Source organism: Sporisorium graminicola, chromosome SGRAM_1 (genome assembly GCF_005498985.1).
Source record: "Sporisorium graminicola strain CBS 10092 chromosome SGRAM_1, whole genome shotgun sequence".
Taxonomy (NCBI): Eukaryota; Fungi; Basidiomycota; class Ustilaginomycetes; order Ustilaginales; family Ustilaginaceae; genus Sporisorium; species Sporisorium graminicola.
In genome coordinates this window covers 1,315,391-1,332,366 of record NC_043719.1, presented here as the reverse complement: position 1 = coordinate 1,332,366, position 16,976 = coordinate 1,315,391, and the positions used below count along the sequence as shown (strand labels likewise).

The following is a 16,976-nucleotide window of genomic DNA, read 5'->3' as shown; positions in this document are numbered from 1 at the left end:
TACCACCAGTCCTCATGCTATCGAAGCGATCGACAGAATGGAATTTCAGAATGATTTACTCGTCATCCTCTTGGACCCTGATGTCCGAATTGACTTTTGACAGCATTATCAAAACACCATGACGACAGCGAGACGGGCGGGAACCGACTAAATTCGAGCTTGAGACGCTCCAGAAGGGTAGGCCTCACTGCTACAGTTCTAGTCCGAGCCTGAACCAGCTCCAATTTACCCGGCAAAAGACTGGACCGATGAGGACCACTTCCACAAACACGGGATCGTCCCGTGCTGCCAGTGTTGGGTTTGGTAGCGGTGGTCTGGACTCATTCGGGCTCTCAAGCTAGCGACTGACGCTGAGCATCCTCACTTGTTTTACGCAGCTCAGCTGCAAGGCCAAGTTGGAACTTCAGTGATGGAGCGCTTGGCTGCTGATGAAAAGAAGTTTTCTTCTTCGCTGACTTTCGGGCGCTTACTGCAGCATGTCATTGCTTCTGACCTGGCATCCAACGCTCTTCTTGAAGTCAGAGCAACTCAACACGAAAAGATTCTTCTGTTCCAGTTTGTTCTTTCCAAGTACCGATCCCGGAAAGTAAACACCGCGAGAGTTGTGCTCACGGCGTTTGGAGTCAAGTCTGTCTGTACGGGGAGTCTGAGAGCGGCACATGTACCGTACAGAACTTCTTTCCGCTCCTTCCACCGAGGTACCCGCAGCTCGCTTCTTCTTTTTGCTTGGACTGAGCCCACAATGGCTATCAACAGAATGTCATCCCATCCGGCAGATAAGCTCTCCTCCCTTGTCACAGCGTCAGTCGACGAGAGCTTGCGGATCAGCGGCCGACGCGACATGTTGTGGAGAGTTCGGTGTCGATTCGGCTTTCCGACGAGCTCAACCTTCCGAGGAATGTCATTTTGTTTTGACTGATCAAGGCTTGGCTTGGCCTCGCTTGTTGCGACATGTGTTATCGCTCCTTTTTTTGCCTTCCTCTGCCTTGACGCTGCTGCATCGAGTGGCAGTCATGCTAACCAAGGTGGTAACCTGTGCATAGGGTGTGCGTGCAGACCTCGACATATGCCTCAAAGTGGATCCTTCTAGACCGGCGTTAGTCAAAGCGAGCAAAAGTGCGCATGATGGCAAAAAAGTGAGACACCGACACACTCCACGCGCTCACATGCTAGGCATCACCACCACCACCAAGTCCACCTGGAAGCTTGTTCGTGACAACTCTTCTGACAACACACTTTTCGTCTGCCCACACTCAAAGATACTGCATTCCTGCAATCCTTGCTTCTTTTCATTTAGGTACCCCATCGAGCGGAGACTGCTGCAGTCCATTGTTTGCTGCATTTCATCTGGGATTCGGCAATACACTCCCTCTCGCTTTTTTCTTATCAACAACGTTCCGGAATCGACAAGCACGTACTTGGAGCGGCGAACCAACGGACATGCCTCAATATTCACCGAGCGAGCGAGAGGCAAGGAGGAGTTCAAAGACTGAAAAACTCGAAGATTGAGTGGGAACGCTAGAGGCTAAATCGGACTAGCACGAGCGCCAGGAACCAAGAACCAGACCGCGGAGTCTGGAATCTAAGCTCCCGCAAGGGCTGCACTGTAAAGCACTTCGGACGCACGAGGTGCAGCCTGCACGCATCTCTCTTCCCGTTTCATTTTCCACCTTGCGCAGCACTGCTGCTCTTCCTTCTGGTCCTCCTCCTCGGTCTACTGGGTGATCTTCCTTGGAAGCAGGATTCAACGATAAGCTTCAAGTTTAAGGTTGACTCTGCACGTCCGGGTTGGGCATGTAGTCAGACGAAGCTATCGTCCCGCAAAAGTTTCGGACTGTCTGTGTTTATCCTCCAAGGATCCATTCTTTCGTTGGCCAACAACCGGATCCGGACATATCATTGACCTCAAATGACCTGACTGACTCGTCGAAGGCTGTCCGGGCTTACACGGAGACAAGGCCAAGATGGCGAACGACACTCCTGTGACAGCCGGAGCTGCGTTTATGCTTGCGCCTCTGCCCAGCCACCTAGATTGCTGTCAATGCACAATCAAAAATGGCAAAGGTTCAGATGTGCTACGGTTGCGATTGAGAGGCAGTAAGGCGCTGGAATGAAATGCGATGCGATGTGATGCCATGTGGTGCAAGCTGGCCGGCTGTTTGTTGTGTTTGTGCGGGCATCAGAGGAGTAGGAAGGCTTGCTTGGCTGCTGTTGTTTAATAATTCTGGCGAACAGCAGCGACAGCATGCATGAAATAACTGCATTGATGTGAGGTTGTAAAAGGGTACATTTCAAAGACAGACAAATCCAGATCGCCGATGCATTTGGTCGAACGTGTCCGATGAAGATTCAACTCTCTTCTCCACAGAGACCCTTTTTCTTCGAAAATTTCGCAGCGAAGAAGAAAAAAAAAGGTCAGAAGGTCGAAGGAAGCAGCATAGCAGCTGAAGAACGAAAAATTTGCCATGGAGCGAGCGAATCACCATCACCTTCCTTTCGATTGCTTTTCAACAACCCTTCTACCCGACACTTGAAAGGCTTCAGGAGAAGGATAAGAAGGTACACTCGGGACCTATCGACAGGACTAATCGACAAGGGCTGGACTAATTGCGCTGGAGGCGACCACGAGTGGAAACACAGGCATTAGATTCGCTGCCAATCACACTCTTTCTGCTCATTGGACATCGGCTTGTTTCACGATGAACGGCAACAACCTTCAGCTCTTCTGGGAGATCGCCTCGTCCGATCAGGATGCGCGATTGACTTCCGCAAACCAACTCGTTCAAGAGCTCCTCTCGCAGCAAGACGTGCTCGCTTCTTCCTCCAAGATCACCCTCGACCTTCCTACGCCACCAGAAAGCAGCGACGCCGACCAAGATGGCGACGACGCTGACCCTTCCAACGCCTTGACAGTCGACGAGCAAGAGGCAGAGGCCGTCGAGGAAGCTCTGGGGAACCGCACCGTCGCTGACCTCATGTACGCGCTGCGACGTTTGCTGCGGGGCCTGGCTAGTCCAAGGGAAAGCTCGCGTCTCGGCTTTGCGGTCGTCCTTACAGAGCTCCTCTCGCGCATCCGCTACGCTGTTACCGCCAACGAGATTCTCATTCTCGTCCTCAAATACTCAAATCCACAAGTCGCAGCGAGCAGACAGGAGCAGAAGGATTTCATGTTTGCCAAGCTCTTCGGAATTATGAGCCTCGTCCAATCCGACTTGCTCGTTCAGCCAACAGCCACCATCGACGATTTCAAGCGCAGCATGCGTATCCTCATCGCTCTTTCCTCCGACAAGCCTTGGATGGCAGAGAGCTGCGCTTGGGTCATGGTCAACGCTGTCGCTCAGCTGCAGCATCCCGAGGTCTCTGTCGACTGGGCTCATTCAGCACAGTCGTGGATGACCGAGCAGATCTCGTCCACCAAAGAGCTGAGCCCCGAAAAGCTCGCCATCCTGCTGCAGCTAAGTAACGGAGCAGGCGCCGACTTTTTCCACAACGTAGCCCTCCCATCCATGCGCAAGGAGCATCCGCTTTCCGCCGCCAACCTCGGCTCGCTCGCACGTGTGCTCAAGGAGGCCATCCCATCCGAGAACGAGGCGACTGCCCCCGTCGGCGCACGCTCTCGCTGGCAAGCCAAAATCCACTTCGTCTGGGATCTTATCCTCGACATCTTTTTCGACTCTGCTTCCACAGCTGCCGAGATGAGAATTGCTTCCTTCCCCGACTTTTACCGTGTTGTCGTCGACGAGACGCTCTTCGCCGCCGCTTCGTCGCACGACCGCAAGTCGTGGGGCTTCCAGGTCTTTCAGCGTGCTCTTCCACGTGCCAACGACACAGACAAGCCGATGCTCTTCACGCCCAACTTCATGCGCACGCTCATTAATCAGCTTGGCAACCGCGACCGTCTGCTGCACCGTGCCGCCGTGAAGGCCACGGAAAGCATTCAGGACGTCGTCAAGCAACAACCCCACCTCGGTTTCGTCCTCGTCACGCAGCTCATCGGCAAAAACGGTCATCAGAACTTTGATTCCATCACAAAGACCAAGACGGTCGAGCAGGTCCTGTCTGCGCTCGACACGGATCGTGTGCGCGAGTATGTCAAGCACCTCGGCGACATCATCTGCCAAGGGATCGACACTGAGGACGAGGACGAGTTGACAGAGATCTCCAACCGAAGAAAATGGGCGCTGGACCAGCTGCTGTTTTTGGTGCGTACGCCAACGGTACCCAAAGACGACCAGCTGCTTGTCGATATCCTCTCCTTCCTCGCCGCACATGGCTACTTCACCATGCAGAAGCCTCTGCAGAAGCGCCTTTTGCTCGAGCGCCTGCCTACGCCTGCCTTCACCGACTCGCTCAAGCAGGTGACGCGTTCGCGCTTCCTCTCGAGCGTCTCGGAACTCGCCAAGCAGGCTTCGCCTTCTTCGGCTGCCGGCAAAAAGACGCCCGGCGTAGCTCAGGACGGTCAGCTGTGGCTCGCCAAGGCACACGACATCCTGCTGCAGTTGGAGAAAGACAAGAGCTTCAAGTCGATCTTCGACCACGACGATGAGATCGCAGCCAAGCTCGCAGACGGCGTTCGTTGCCTCGACAAGGTGCGCAAGTTTGAAGCCAAGAGCTCTGACGCCGATGTCAAGGAGCGCTCGCGTGCTTTCCAGTCGCTTCTGCTTTCCGCTCTGCTTGTGTCGGCGGACGCGGCCGACGGCGCATCGGACTTTGTGGAACCGCTGTCTGCCTGCGCGGATAAGCTGTTCTCTGTCTCGACGGCTGGGTCGTCTCGCAAGGCCAAGCAAGCGGCGGAGGAGGACAAGGTGACAGGCATCGAGCTGCTCTGCGACTGTCTGCTCAACTTCCTCGAGCTCTCGTCGGCGTTCCTGCGCACTTCGGCCACCAACGCGTTCGAGGCGTTCGCACAGGACATGACCAAGGAGAGCATCGGCTTGCTGCTTTCGCATCTTGGCACCGCCGAAGAAGCGGCTCCTGAGCAAGACGAGGACGAGGATATGGAAGATGAGGAGGCATCCGAGGAGGACGACGAAGAGAAGGAGGGAGAGGCACGAGCTTCCGACACGTCGGCCACGAGTGACGACAACGAGTCCGATGCTGATGCAGACGACGACGCTGAGGACGATGACGAAGATGAGCAAGTGGACGAGGAGCTTCGTGCGCGTGTGCGTGCTGTGCTCAAGGAATCAGGTATGGCCGATCCGGACGACGACGCTGAGTACGAAGGCGAGGAGGAGAACGACGACGAGGCGGAGGATGCACAGTCGGAAGCCGGCTCCGAGTCGAGTGTCGAGTTCTCCGATCTGGGTGATGACGAGATGATGCTCTTGGACGACAAGCTCGCCGAGGTGTTCCGTCAACGAATCTCGGCGGCACGCTCGCAGAAGGAGGCCAAGCAGGAAGCCATTGCGCTGCGCTTCAAGGTGCTGGAGCTCGTCGACATCTTTGCCCGCAAGCAGCCTTCAAGCGCACTGATGTTGGACCTCATCCTGCCTCTGTACGAGTTGTGGAACAACCGGGACGAGGACACGGAGCAGCTTGCCGCCAAAGCCAAGACGTTGCTGCTGAGCCGCATCAGCAAAGCCAAGACGGTGCCGGACGAGTTTGACGCCGATCAAGTGAGCGAGTTGCTGCAACGCATGCACGCCGATGCACGCGAATCGCAGTCGAACGACGTGTCCAACGTCAGCCAGGCTCTCAGCCTGTACCTGACCAAAGTGGCGCTGTCTAAGAGCGGCGACGACGTCAAAGCGGCACTGGGAGGCAAGCTGGTCGAGATCTACCGCGAGTCGCTGCTCGACTACCTCATGAGGAAGGCGAGCCGACTGCGACACGAGTTCTTGATCGATGCCTTCCGTCGCTTCCCGCTGCTTGGTTGGGAGCTTCGATCGGAGCTGCTCGACAACTGTCGACCGGGCGCGGCTACACGAGCGTTCCGACAGGTGCAGGTCATGTCGATGCTGCAGGCCGTGCTGACGCAGATCGCACAACGAGCGGAGAAGGCAGAGGTGCTCACGTTCGTGCCCGAGATCAGCACGTGCTTCGTGCAGATTGTCAACGACTCGTGCGATGCAGCCTCGACGTCGGCGCTCAGCTCGAACCACATGAAGGACACGATCAAGTTTGTGCTGCAAGCGGCGAGGATCAGCTCCAGGATCGAACCGGAGAGCCAGGAGAAGCTGCAGAGCGCATGGAAAGTGTCCAAGCTGCAAGACGCTGCGCAGAAGTTGCAGAACTCCGACGGGTACAAGGCGTCGACGTCGATCCACGACTTGATGAAGCAGTTGCTCAAGGTGGTGCAGCCCGCTGCGGAGGGCAGCGTCGCTGATGGCAAGAAGAAGAACAAGAAGCGTGCTGCCGACGATACGACGCCTGCCAAGGTCAACGGCAAGTCAGCATCGCCAGCCAAGAAGGTCAAGGCGAGCTCCAAGTGAAGTGGCGATGTAGCTCTGTTCGTGATACTATAATGTTAAGGCAGCGTTGCTTTCAAGGGTATACCGTGTGTCTGAAGGTGTGTTTAATGTTTCGAGCTATATGGCAAGGATGCCAGGCGCAATGGCGGCGAGGAGAGGTGCAGCGACGAGAAACAATCCGACGCAGTCGAACTCTCTGCACTTAACGACAGAACTGTTCGACAAACCAGGCTCCCAGCAATTGCGCTCGATGGCAACCCTGTGTCGCACATGGCAGAACTTAAACATGTTGCTATGGACGAAAGCTTGGCTGCTTTATCTCGAACTCGACACACACTCGGAGATGAAGATGTCGAGAGAACCATTGAATGGAACGCTGAGCTCGTCTGCTCAATTGGACTGCCACGCACTGTGCTTGGAAGAATGGATCTGCAAGCTGCACGAAGAGCAGTGAGATGCATGAGTTTCACTGAATTCGACCAAAATACAGCTACAGAAGACATTTTCAATGTGCGATTTGCGTTGCAACCCCCCTCTGTGCTTGTTCGCTGACTTGAAATCCCCATCTGCATGGGCTGCATGATTCAAAGTCTACATTCTGTGTTTGGTCCGCTGCATCGAACCGGTCATTCCATACCTTGATCTTTGGTAGCGAAAGAGAAGGTGTCTTACCAAGCCGGACCTCTGCTATCGCTTTCTTGCCTAGCCTTGAGTTGAAGAGCTGCTTGCATTGATTCGGGACAAGGCACAGCACCAGAGGGGGCGGCGGGCGTTCCTTGGTCCATTCACCGGCTGGCAGAGAAGAAGCGAAGATGGGCGGGACTGCAGAGCAATGCAATGAATGCACCGCCGATACGAGCCCACAACCGACAACTCTTCGAAAGCACACCAACTGCGAGGGCCCAAGTCACAGTTAGCTCGAGAATAGAAGCCCTTTCTTCCCCTGCTTGGCTGTGTTCAGTTACTATAGTTATTCTTCGAAGAGGCTGATCGACTGGCAAATACAGTACAGTAGGCTCAAATCGGTGAGCAGCAGCAACAGCTGAGAGTTGAATTCCAAAAGAATTTGACGAATTTCGACGTGATTTTGAACTCCTTCTGCCAGCTTGCCTGGCTGGCTGCATGTGTGTTTGTGTCTGAGTGAGTGAGTGTGTGCTTGGAGTGTGCGTGCGTGTGTATGTGTGACTGCTGCTTGAGCCAGCGTGTCTGGCTGCGTTATACCCCTCTCTGCCTTCTCTTTCCCGCTCTCGAGCTCTTCTGCCGCTCAGATCGACTCACGCTCTGTTTCCGTGCAAACGCTCGCTCCGCTGTCTTCCGGTCAAAGCACACTTGCACTGGCACACGCACAACGCCCTTCGAGTCGAGTCGATTGCTATTTGCTCGTCTTCATCTTCTTCTCTTCAGTTCTCCATCGCATCCTCTTCCGCCTACCTCTCCTCTTTCTATCTCCTCCTGCCTTGGGCTCACGCGACCCCCTTCTCGCTCGTACTCTCATCGGTCACCGTGGGCTTCCTCACCTTTCACATCCTGGCTCACGCTCGCATCGGTGCAGACACGGCGCTGTTGGATTCACCTCGACACTTTTTGCTTCTGCAGCATCTGTCCAGATCTTGATCTCGTCGAGGAGTTGTTGCATCCTTTACCCATCACACCAGGCGCAGCTTCATCTCGAACCCAGGCCAAACACACCACACATCAACAGTCTGTACAAGCTCGATTGCATCTTGCTACTGTCTTGGCCATCAAGCCCCTACATCCTCTCCGAACCCTAGGCCACACCTTTCGTCACACTCGTGCATCTTGATCACACTCGCTCGGTATCCGCAGCTCTCCTCAGCTTTCGCTTCTTGATTCCATCGTCGTCGACCCAGCACGGACATCTCTCCGAATCCCCCCATGGCACAGCCGCTCTCGCAGCCGTATCACAGCTCATTCGCAACCGCATCCATGACATCCCACGCTTCTCACGCCAGCTCCGGCTCTAACGTCGTCGGAGTCCACTACCGCGTCGGAAAGAAGATCGGAGAGGGTTCCTTTGGTGTCATCTTTGAAGGCACCAACCTCCTCAACAGCCAGACCGTCGCCATCAAGTTTGAGCCGCGCAAGAGCGACGCTCCCCAGCTCCGCGATGAGTATCGCACCTACAAGATCCTCGCTGGCTGCACCGGTATTCCCCAGGTCTACTACTTCGGACAAGAGGGTCTCCACAACATTCTCGTCATCGACCTGCTCGGCCCCTCGCTCGAAGATCTTTTCGACATGTGCGGTCGCAAGTTTAGCATCAAAACCGTCGTCATGACAGCCAAGCAGATGATCACGCGCGTCCAGACCATCCACGAAAAGAACCTCATCTACCGCGACATCAAGCCCGATAACTTCCTCATCGGCCGTCCCATGACCAAAGGAGCCAACATGGTGCACGTCGTCGACTTTGGTATGGCCAAGCAGTACCGCGATCCCAAGACCAAGCAGCACATCCCGTACCGTGAGCGCAAGTCACTCAGCGGTACCGCGCGATACATGTCGATCAACACCCACTTGGGACGGGAGCAGTCGCGTCGAGACGACCTCGAAGCGCTCGGTCACGTCTTCATGTACTTCCTCCGCGGCGGTCTGCCATGGCAAGGTCTCAAAGCGGCGACCAACAAGCAAAAGTACGAAAAGATTGGCGAGAAGAAGCAGAGCACACCCATCAAGGAGCTTTGCGAAGGCTTCCCGGAAGAGTTCGGCATCTACCTCAACTATGTGCGTAAGCTCGGCTTCGAGGAGACGCCCGACTACGACTTCCTGCGCGAGCTGTTCACCAAAGTGCTCAAGAGCTCGGGCGAGCAGGAGGACGGCGTGTTTGACTGGATGCTCTTAAACAACGGCAAGGGATGGGAAGCTGGCACCAGCCGTGATCGTCGTGATGACCGTGACCGTCAGCGCGAGACTCGTGCCTCGGCGGCACCGCAAGCATCAGCAGCGGCTGCACAGCAGCAGGCGGCGTTGGCGCGCAATGGATCCAAGGGCGCGCGCAAATCGGGAGGCGCGGCGCAGCAGCAGCAGCTTTTGCAAAGCGACCGGTCGCAGGCCGCACAACTGCGTGCCAGCCACGGCGATTTCAATCAGAACGGGTCCGGGTACGGCGGTGTGGGACACGCATCCAACGTTGCCGTTCACGATGCTACCGTGGCGGGCATTCCTACGCAGAACGGTACGAGGGAACACAGCCATGTTGGCCACATGACGCCGACAGCCATGTCGTCCGGTAACGGACTGGATGGCCGTCGTGGCGATACGCGCCAGGCTGTGGGTATTAGCAACGGAGACGACCAACACCCTGCCGAGCGCAAGACATTTGGTCAGAAGCTGGTGGACGTGTTGACTTGTCGATGCGGTTGATTTACTTGCGCGTCCAGAGACAATCTTAGCGCTGGCGAGGCAACAATACCCCCCGTTGGAAGTTTCACTTAGCGATGCTCGCATCTACGAGCTGATCAGTGTGTTTCCCACGCCTTCTATTCCTCGCCCGCCCCTGTGTCCCTTGCGGTTTCTTTCTCCTTCGTCATCATCATCGCTGCCTTCGCATCCAACTTCTGCATTCAAGCGCAACAAGCTCCTTGCTTTCTCGAGAGCACGTAACCGCTGCTTACCCAAACCCTCATTACCTCGCTTCAATCTTCAATGTATATCTTCCCGCACTTTAGCTCTCCCTCCTCACATTATTGTCTCTCTGACCGGTCACACAAAACTATCATCAGCGTTCTCTTTAGTTTGCTCGAACTGTCAAACTCTGTTTTGTCGCTTGCACGTACAGGTGGGGATTGGGCGATATGTGACTAACATGCTGCCGCAAGCAGCGTCTGAGGTCTCGTTGAGTGGTGTGTGAGATTTGATGTGGATGACAGTGGCTGTTCGGGCTGGTGTGAGCACCAAAGGAGGGTCGAGAAGGAGCGAGGTTGGCGAGTGTCGGGATGTGGAGTGTGCGTTTGACTCAGCGAGCTAGCGGGCGGCCGGGCGAGCGAGAAGGGTGTGTGTGCATGGGCCGGAACGGGGTGTGTGCAAATATGTATTTTTCTTCAACTTTTTCTGGGGGAGCACGGAAGAGCAAGCCAGGTTCTTCCTGACGTCCAACAACGATCCGACAACGATCCAACGGTCAATTACACCTAAGCGCCAAGCAGCAGCGACGTCAATAGGTCGGAAGCATCCCCAGCACCAGGGAGAAGGCATCAAGCAGACGAATTACACGGGATCGACTATCAACTAGTCCGTTGCCGCGAAAGTAGCAGCAAGACGAAGAAGCAGCAGATGTTGATCAGCAAGACGTCGACGACGATGCTCCGGAGCGGCGGGGCTAGGAGCGCTTTCTACGCCGTGAGCGCAAGTACAGTGCCAAAGGCTGTGAGATTGACACCAGCCGTACATTCAACTCCATGGGCGAGCGGCGGAGTGCACAGCATCCAGACCACCTCGTTCCGGTCTAGACCTATTACTCCGCCGCCGCCGCCTCCGGCCAACACAGCGTCATCATCATCAGCATCAACACCGTCAGCAGCGCAACACACGGCATCAACACGCAGCAATGTCTCGGCGCGCCCCACACAAGTGCGCTCCAGACCCTTACCCGCAGTCCCGAACACGCTTCCTCTACTCGCGTCCTTTGTTGTTGCCGCGCTGGCCTCGTGGGCCGGCTTCACCGTCTACGCGACCAACAAGGAAAAGCTCTCGTCCAGCATCTTCAAATCGGTCGTATCGCAGGTCAAGAACTCTGCCGAAGTAGCGTCGCTCCTCTCGCGTACCTCGGGCTCCTCTGCCTCTGCTGACGAGGCAGGGGAGGTGACGGTGGTGCTGAAACGAGAAACGCTGCTGGGGGGCGTACCCAAGGTGAATGGTGCAGTCAACATGATGCAAGGCCGCGTCGACCTGTCGTTCAAGATCCACCCTGTGCACAACGAGTCCCGCACCGCGACCGTGTACTTCACCAGCATCCGAGCACACAAGCACGCGCCCTTCGAGATCCTACGCTTCGTCGTGGTTGACGACACTACAGGCCAGAGCGTCAGCCTACTCGACCGCATGGGCCTCACCAGCATCGACGTCGAGAGCGGCGATATCGTGTAACTTTAACCGCCAGACCGCCAGCACTCCGGCGAGGGACAAGTGCTCGTCAGACTGTCGCACGCACACGTTGGAATCACACACACACACACCTCATTTTGACTCTTGCCGCGTCTGCGATCATGTCCTTCTCAAACACATGACGACAGCGGCGGTTTGAGGCCTGAAGAAGATGAGCTGGTCTTTCAGATCAAACAATAGCCTGTGAGACACCGACGTCGACGTCGACTCGAAGCCCCAAACCCAGAAGCCGAAATCAGAAAGCTTTCATCTTGTTGCCAACAGTATTTCGACCCTACACTGCGCGTCAATCTAATTGCACCTCTGATGATCGGGTGGCAACAAACCGCGCCTGTCCCCATCGACTGTCTCCCCCACACGATGCGCCTCGCGCACGCATTCATCCAATCGCAAAGAGCAAAGAGTGTGCATAAGTTAAACCAAGTCAACACAATGAAATCTCCCATTCTCATGCTCCTCCTGCTCCTCCTCCTAATCAATCGGAAAGATGGTACCTCTGCACGGTGGGGTCGACCCTTGACGCCGCCGCTGCCGCCACCGGCTGTTGCTGCGAATGCGGCTGCAGCGATCTCGGATGCGGCTGCGAATGCGACGCGACGCTGGGCGGGAAGCTTGCATAGTCAGGTGGCGGGCCTTCGACTGGGCTAGGTGCTAGGGAGGAGGTGGAGGCCCAGTCTCCGGCGCCGGCAAGAGGCGTGGATTCTGGATCGTGGCGGTCTCCGCGAGCAGCTGGGGCTCCTTGGTGTGCAAATCCGTCCGAGGGCGCGGGTGGTGCGATTGGGGGGTCTTGGAAGGGAGATGTTGGGGAAGGGATACTCGAATTGTGGCGGATGGGGCGGTGGAACTGCATTGGTGCTACGATCGGTTGTCGTCCCGCTCCGGTCGTCGCTGCCGCCGCCGGGTACGGCTGATGCGAGGAATTTCTTGGTGCAGCTGCCGCCGAGAGGTTGTGCGACAACCTTCCTGCTGGAGCAGCGTTCGAGAAGGATTGTGGTGGGCCCGCCGCCTGCGAAAAGATCGGTTGACGACTTGCAGACGTAGAAGCGGGCATCATCGGCTGGTCGTACGTATCTGTAGAGAAATCACCCTCCTGGTAACCTCCGTTGTAGCTATCGTCTGCTGTTCCCACAGGTTGCTGCTGACCTTGTGGCCTATACCCAAAGCTAGCATCAAAGGCACCACCATTCGGCGGCGCGCCAGCACGACCAGGAATAGGAGGATACACATGCATTCCCCTCTCTCCAAGATACCCTTCCGTACCCGGCGTCCTTGCCTGCAGCAACAGCTCGTACCTCTTCTGCTTCAGCTTGGCGCTCACCGTCGGTCTGACCTTCTCCATCTTTTGGTACAGCCAGTACGCCGTCCAGACCGTTATGATGAAACTGATCGCCAGCACGACATACTTGATGACCTTGCTCTTAGTGTCCTCGGTGCCATCGCCCGAATTCTTGATGGCTACACCGAGGTAAACGATAAGCAGCTGCTTGGGCAGCGCCAGCACGGCAGCGAACGTGAAAATGAAAATGTTCATGCCGACCGTGGCAAAGACAGCGGTGGTGAAGTGACCGGGGATGGCAGAGAGTCGCGCCAAGAACATGACCCAAAACCCACCATCACGTACCATTTCGGCCATACAAGCGTAGTGGATGTTCTTGCGCTCGTAGTTGGCCGCCATGGATCGCAAGCAGTGCTTAAAGGCGTAAAAGTTGCCGATCTCACCCAAAAGCGTGCCGAGAGAAGCAATTCCAAAACCGATCCAGAGGCCATATACCAGACCGACTAAGATGAGCACGATCTCGTGTCCGAAAAGCGGTGGGAACGAGATAACAAAAAGAATGGCGACGGGGATGATCCAGCCCCACCCGACCGTGGTAACTTTTTGCGAGATCGGGGTGAGCCAATCGACAATCTGCTTGTGGTAGATGGTGGTGAACGCGACGAGCGCGATGACGACGATGAGCATGATCCACCAATGCAAGTATTTGAGCTGGAACCACGACTTCCAGTCTTTGAGCAGATCTTTGGCGGCTTGTACACCGGATTTGCCTCCATTTTCGTCGTCGAGGTCTGGCGGGAACTGCTTCATGATCTCCTTCTGCTCTGGATTGAGCCGCTCCGTGTCGGGCGCAACATCTGGAAGCAGACCGTCGGTGGCTTGGATGCGATGACCACGTCCATATCCGATGCGGCCGGTCTCTTCGTCCTTGGCAAGCACGTACTCGGTGCCGCGGAGGGTGAGGTCGTGGCCATCGTCCGAGTGCGAGTTGTATGCATCTTTGTTGTTGTAGTAAGGAGAAGTGTGGCGCGCAAGGTTGTCGTTGGAGACTGTCGGATGCGTGTGGTCCTCGCCTGGAGTCAGCGTGGCGTACGGATCGTGGTATGGTTGAGGAGTGTACGAGGCTGGTTGGCCGTGGTAATGGTGGTAATCGATGCCGTCGTGGTCTGGAGTTAGCATATTGGTATGGGAGGACGAATGAGGGAGTTGTCGCCCGCGTGCATATTTGTACGGAAGATTGTCGAGCGGGTTATCATAAGCAGGTTGCCGTTGTGGCTGCCGTGCATCGTAAGGGTTCGACATGGCGTTGACAGTCGGAGTATTCTCGTCAGCCGTCAGACTTGGAGGGTATCACTGGTTTGAAACGGTCCGTGGAGGATGCTGAAAGATGCTCGGCAAACGAATGTTCGAGCTAGAAGTATTTGCTTTATCGAGAGCTCGAAGCAAAGTACGAGGAGAGGCACACGAGGCGCAAAGCGTTTGTAGCTTGTGCGTAGACCAGAACCAAGAGTACCACCGTCGTCGTGGGCCTGAAATCTGGTCGAATGGTGGGTGTCAACGATACAACGCTCAAGCGTGGAGGGTGCGCGATTGCCTGCGGTATATGTGGTGTTAAAGGAGCCTGCTCCGATGAATGTTGATGTTTGAACGGAAGACAGCTCAACAAAGGGCGTCGACAGAAAATGGAGATGGCAGTGTCGAGCAGCCGACGCGGGGCAGTGCAGCGCATCTTTCTGTGCAAACGTGCCGCGTCTTTTGCAACAAAAAAGCGAAAATACAGTAGTAGTGCACGGAGCCTTTGTAGACGCCAAAAACAAAACAAAATAAAATAAATATCAAAAAGTCGGAGTGTGCTTTGCGGTCGGCAGAGGATCTATGAATGCCATGTTCAAAGGGAAAAGGCCAAACCCCTTTCTTTCCTGCACGCCCACACTGGGCATTATTTTCCGCGACAGCTGTGGGTCCACTCACGCACGCACCTGTTGGCATACAGGAACATCCGCACACACACAAATTGATAAAGAATGAAGGCAAAGAGTCGTGATGCGGAGAACAAAGCTAATCTATATGGTACAAGACAGAAACCGGGGTCGGCCGTCGGAGGCCGTCGTGGTAGTAAGATACTGATGGCCGATGCGGAACGAGACGTATGGAGATTCAAACCGGATGCTGCTGCATTGTCCTGATACTATAAGCATGTAGTGTCCAATGGCTGAAGAGACAGCCGATGTACAGCCATTTGGAGGGTATATATGTGCTGCCAACAAAGTCGGCCAACGAGGGCGACCTGGCCGACTTTCAGGGCGATGATGGCCCCCCATCCCCAGTATCGTCGGTGAAGTGCCAGTTGGTGCAGTCCTGACACTTTTCCTCAGATCTGGCTTTGGGCACGGGGAGCTTGTCGTCTTCGTCGGTATCATCGTCCGTGTCGCCGTCGTCATCCGCACTGTCGCCTCGATGCCATGGCCACCTCCAGCCGCTGGTGTTCACTTGACCCTCTTGCTTTTCCGCTTTAGAGGCCTCGCTGCGCAGCTTGGCCTTCTTCTTGCGCACTTTTTCGCTCCAGTCCTCTGTCAGCACATCGTCCACCAACGAGTTGATGCGATGTGCGTTGATCGACATCGACCAACCCAGCTTGCCCACCGTGTCGTACACAATACTCTTGCCTGCATGACACTTGGACTCCATCGCGTATCCAAAGTTGGAACACAGCGATCCAGCACCGTTGCACTGTCCCGTAGCAATGGGGTCTGCGTTGTTGTACACATGCACAATGGGCAAGGCCGCCACCGGACTTTCGTCCGGATGTCTTGCCGGTGGCAGTGGCAGGTGCAGTCGCATCGCCGCCATGCGCTCACCGGGTGCTTGGAACGTGACCGTGGGGACTCCAAATGTCATGCCAAGCAACGACGAAAGGGAACCTCCCAGACTGTGGCCTGCAATCCAAATTTGCGAGTCCGGGTAGGCGTACGAGACGTTGTTGAACAGATCTGTGATGGCCGGGTAGTAGAGCGACTTTTCGATGAGGGCGCGCTCCAAACATGTCTGCCCGCATTGGTCGCCGTGGCCCTGATAGCAGTCGCACACGGTTGACCACGACCACGAGACGCGCGCACAGCAGCACGAGAACAAGAGATTGTCATTGGTCTTATCCCGACGCGCGGTATCGCCACCGCCCAGAAACACGTTTGATGTTCCCTTGAGCGCTACGACGATCGTGTCGTTGTCGTGCGTCGTAAAGATGTGGCCCCGGATGCCATCGCCCTCCCAGCCAAACGAGCTGGAGGGATCAAATCCGCCGATCCCGTCCCAGTCGGAAGTGTCGTTCTTGTACGCTGCCGCTGCCATCTTGGCGAGTGCAAGCACCGTAGTGCGGTCCGACACGTCGGGCGCCTCGACCTCGACGTCTTCCCAGTCTAGTTCTGTCGACACTGCGCACACGGCATCCTTGTACGACTGGCCCCTCACCTCGAGGTACCGTTTCGGGTCCTTGGCGCGGGTGATGCGCTGTTGTACGGTTCGAATGGCGGGGATAAAGTCGATGCCAGCCTGGTTGGCTCGAACGTCGTCTGCAGTGATTCTGAAATCGAAGCTGGCCTTGGCACGCTCGTGGGCCTTATCACCGATGCCCTGGTGATAGGCTTCCCTCAGGCCAAAAGCCTTGGTGCCCGTATACTTGCGTTGCTTCACACCAAGGAAGGACTGAACAGAGGAGCCAAACACCTTTTGAAGATACGATGAGAGGGCGAAAGGTTGTTCAAACGTAGGTAGACTGGAAGCTGATCTTGGCGGGATCAGTCTCTGTAGAACGACAGCGCTTACGGTCCAGCAAGACAGCAGCAGACACGCCGCCGCAAGCAGTATATAGCTGTGGATGTGCTTGCGCATCTCGTCGTCGTTGATGTTCAGGCTTGTAGGCAGGCGTAGCTACGACAAAAGCATGGGCGGGGCGGAAAGGTGGATCGAGCAAGCCCGCAAGATGCCAAGGGCCAAAGAGCAAGTCGAAAGCCTGAGGATTGCCAGAACGAGTGGAAGCGATGGGTGAACTTGAGATCTCGTCGAGGTACTTGGAATGATGATCAAAGTGACGAGTGATGATGTGTTGCAACGAGGATGATAGTGAGGCAGATAGGAGAACGAGGCTGAGTTCCCTCCACACAAAC

General features: G+C 55.8%; 5 protein-coding genes across 5 annotated transcripts; 3 read left to right on the top strand and 2 right to left on the bottom strand.

The window, feature by feature from the left end:
* Nucleotides 1–2,699: 2,699 nt before the first annotated feature.
* Nucleotides 2,700–6,434, top strand: EX895_000504 (uncharacterized protein; the record flags this gene model as incomplete). Its single annotated transcript, XM_029881105.1, has 1 exon — nt 2,700–6,434. The coding sequence occupies one exon, from the start codon at nt 2,700–2,702 to the stop codon at nt 6,432–6,434; it is 3,735 nt and encodes a 1,244-aa protein (XP_029742491.1).
* Nucleotides 6,435–8,360: 1,926 nt separating this feature from the next.
* On the top strand, nt 8,361–9,797 carry EX895_000503 (uncharacterized protein; the record flags this gene model as incomplete). Its single annotated transcript, XM_029881104.1, has 1 exon — nt 8,361–9,797. The coding sequence occupies one exon, from the start codon at nt 8,361–8,363 to the stop codon at nt 9,795–9,797; it is 1,437 nt and encodes a 478-aa protein (XP_029742490.1).
* A 909-nt stretch (nt 9,798–10,706) lies between these two features.
* Nucleotides 10,707–11,519, top strand: EX895_000502 (uncharacterized protein; the record flags this gene model as incomplete). The annotated part of the gene is made up of 1 exon (XM_029881103.1): nt 10,707–11,519. One exon carries the CDS (start codon nt 10,707–10,709, stop codon nt 11,517–11,519), a length of 813 nt encoding a protein of 270 aa, XP_029742489.1.
* Nucleotides 11,520–12,012: 493 nt separating this feature from the next.
* EX895_000501 (uncharacterized protein) lies at nt 12,013–12,768 on the bottom strand (the record flags this gene model as incomplete). Its single annotated transcript, XM_029881102.1, has 1 exon — nt 12,013–12,768. The coding sequence occupies one exon, from the start codon at nt 12,766–12,768 to the stop codon at nt 12,013–12,015; it is 756 nt and encodes a 251-aa protein (XP_029742488.1).
* Nucleotides 12,769–15,111: 2,343 nt separating this feature from the next.
* EX895_000500 (uncharacterized protein) lies at nt 15,112–16,701 on the bottom strand (the record flags this gene model as incomplete). Its single annotated transcript, XM_029881101.1, has 1 exon — nt 15,112–16,701. The coding sequence occupies one exon, from the start codon at nt 16,699–16,701 to the stop codon at nt 15,112–15,114; it is 1,590 nt and encodes a 529-aa protein (XP_029742487.1).
* Between the last annotated feature and the right edge of the window lie 275 nt (nt 16,702–16,976).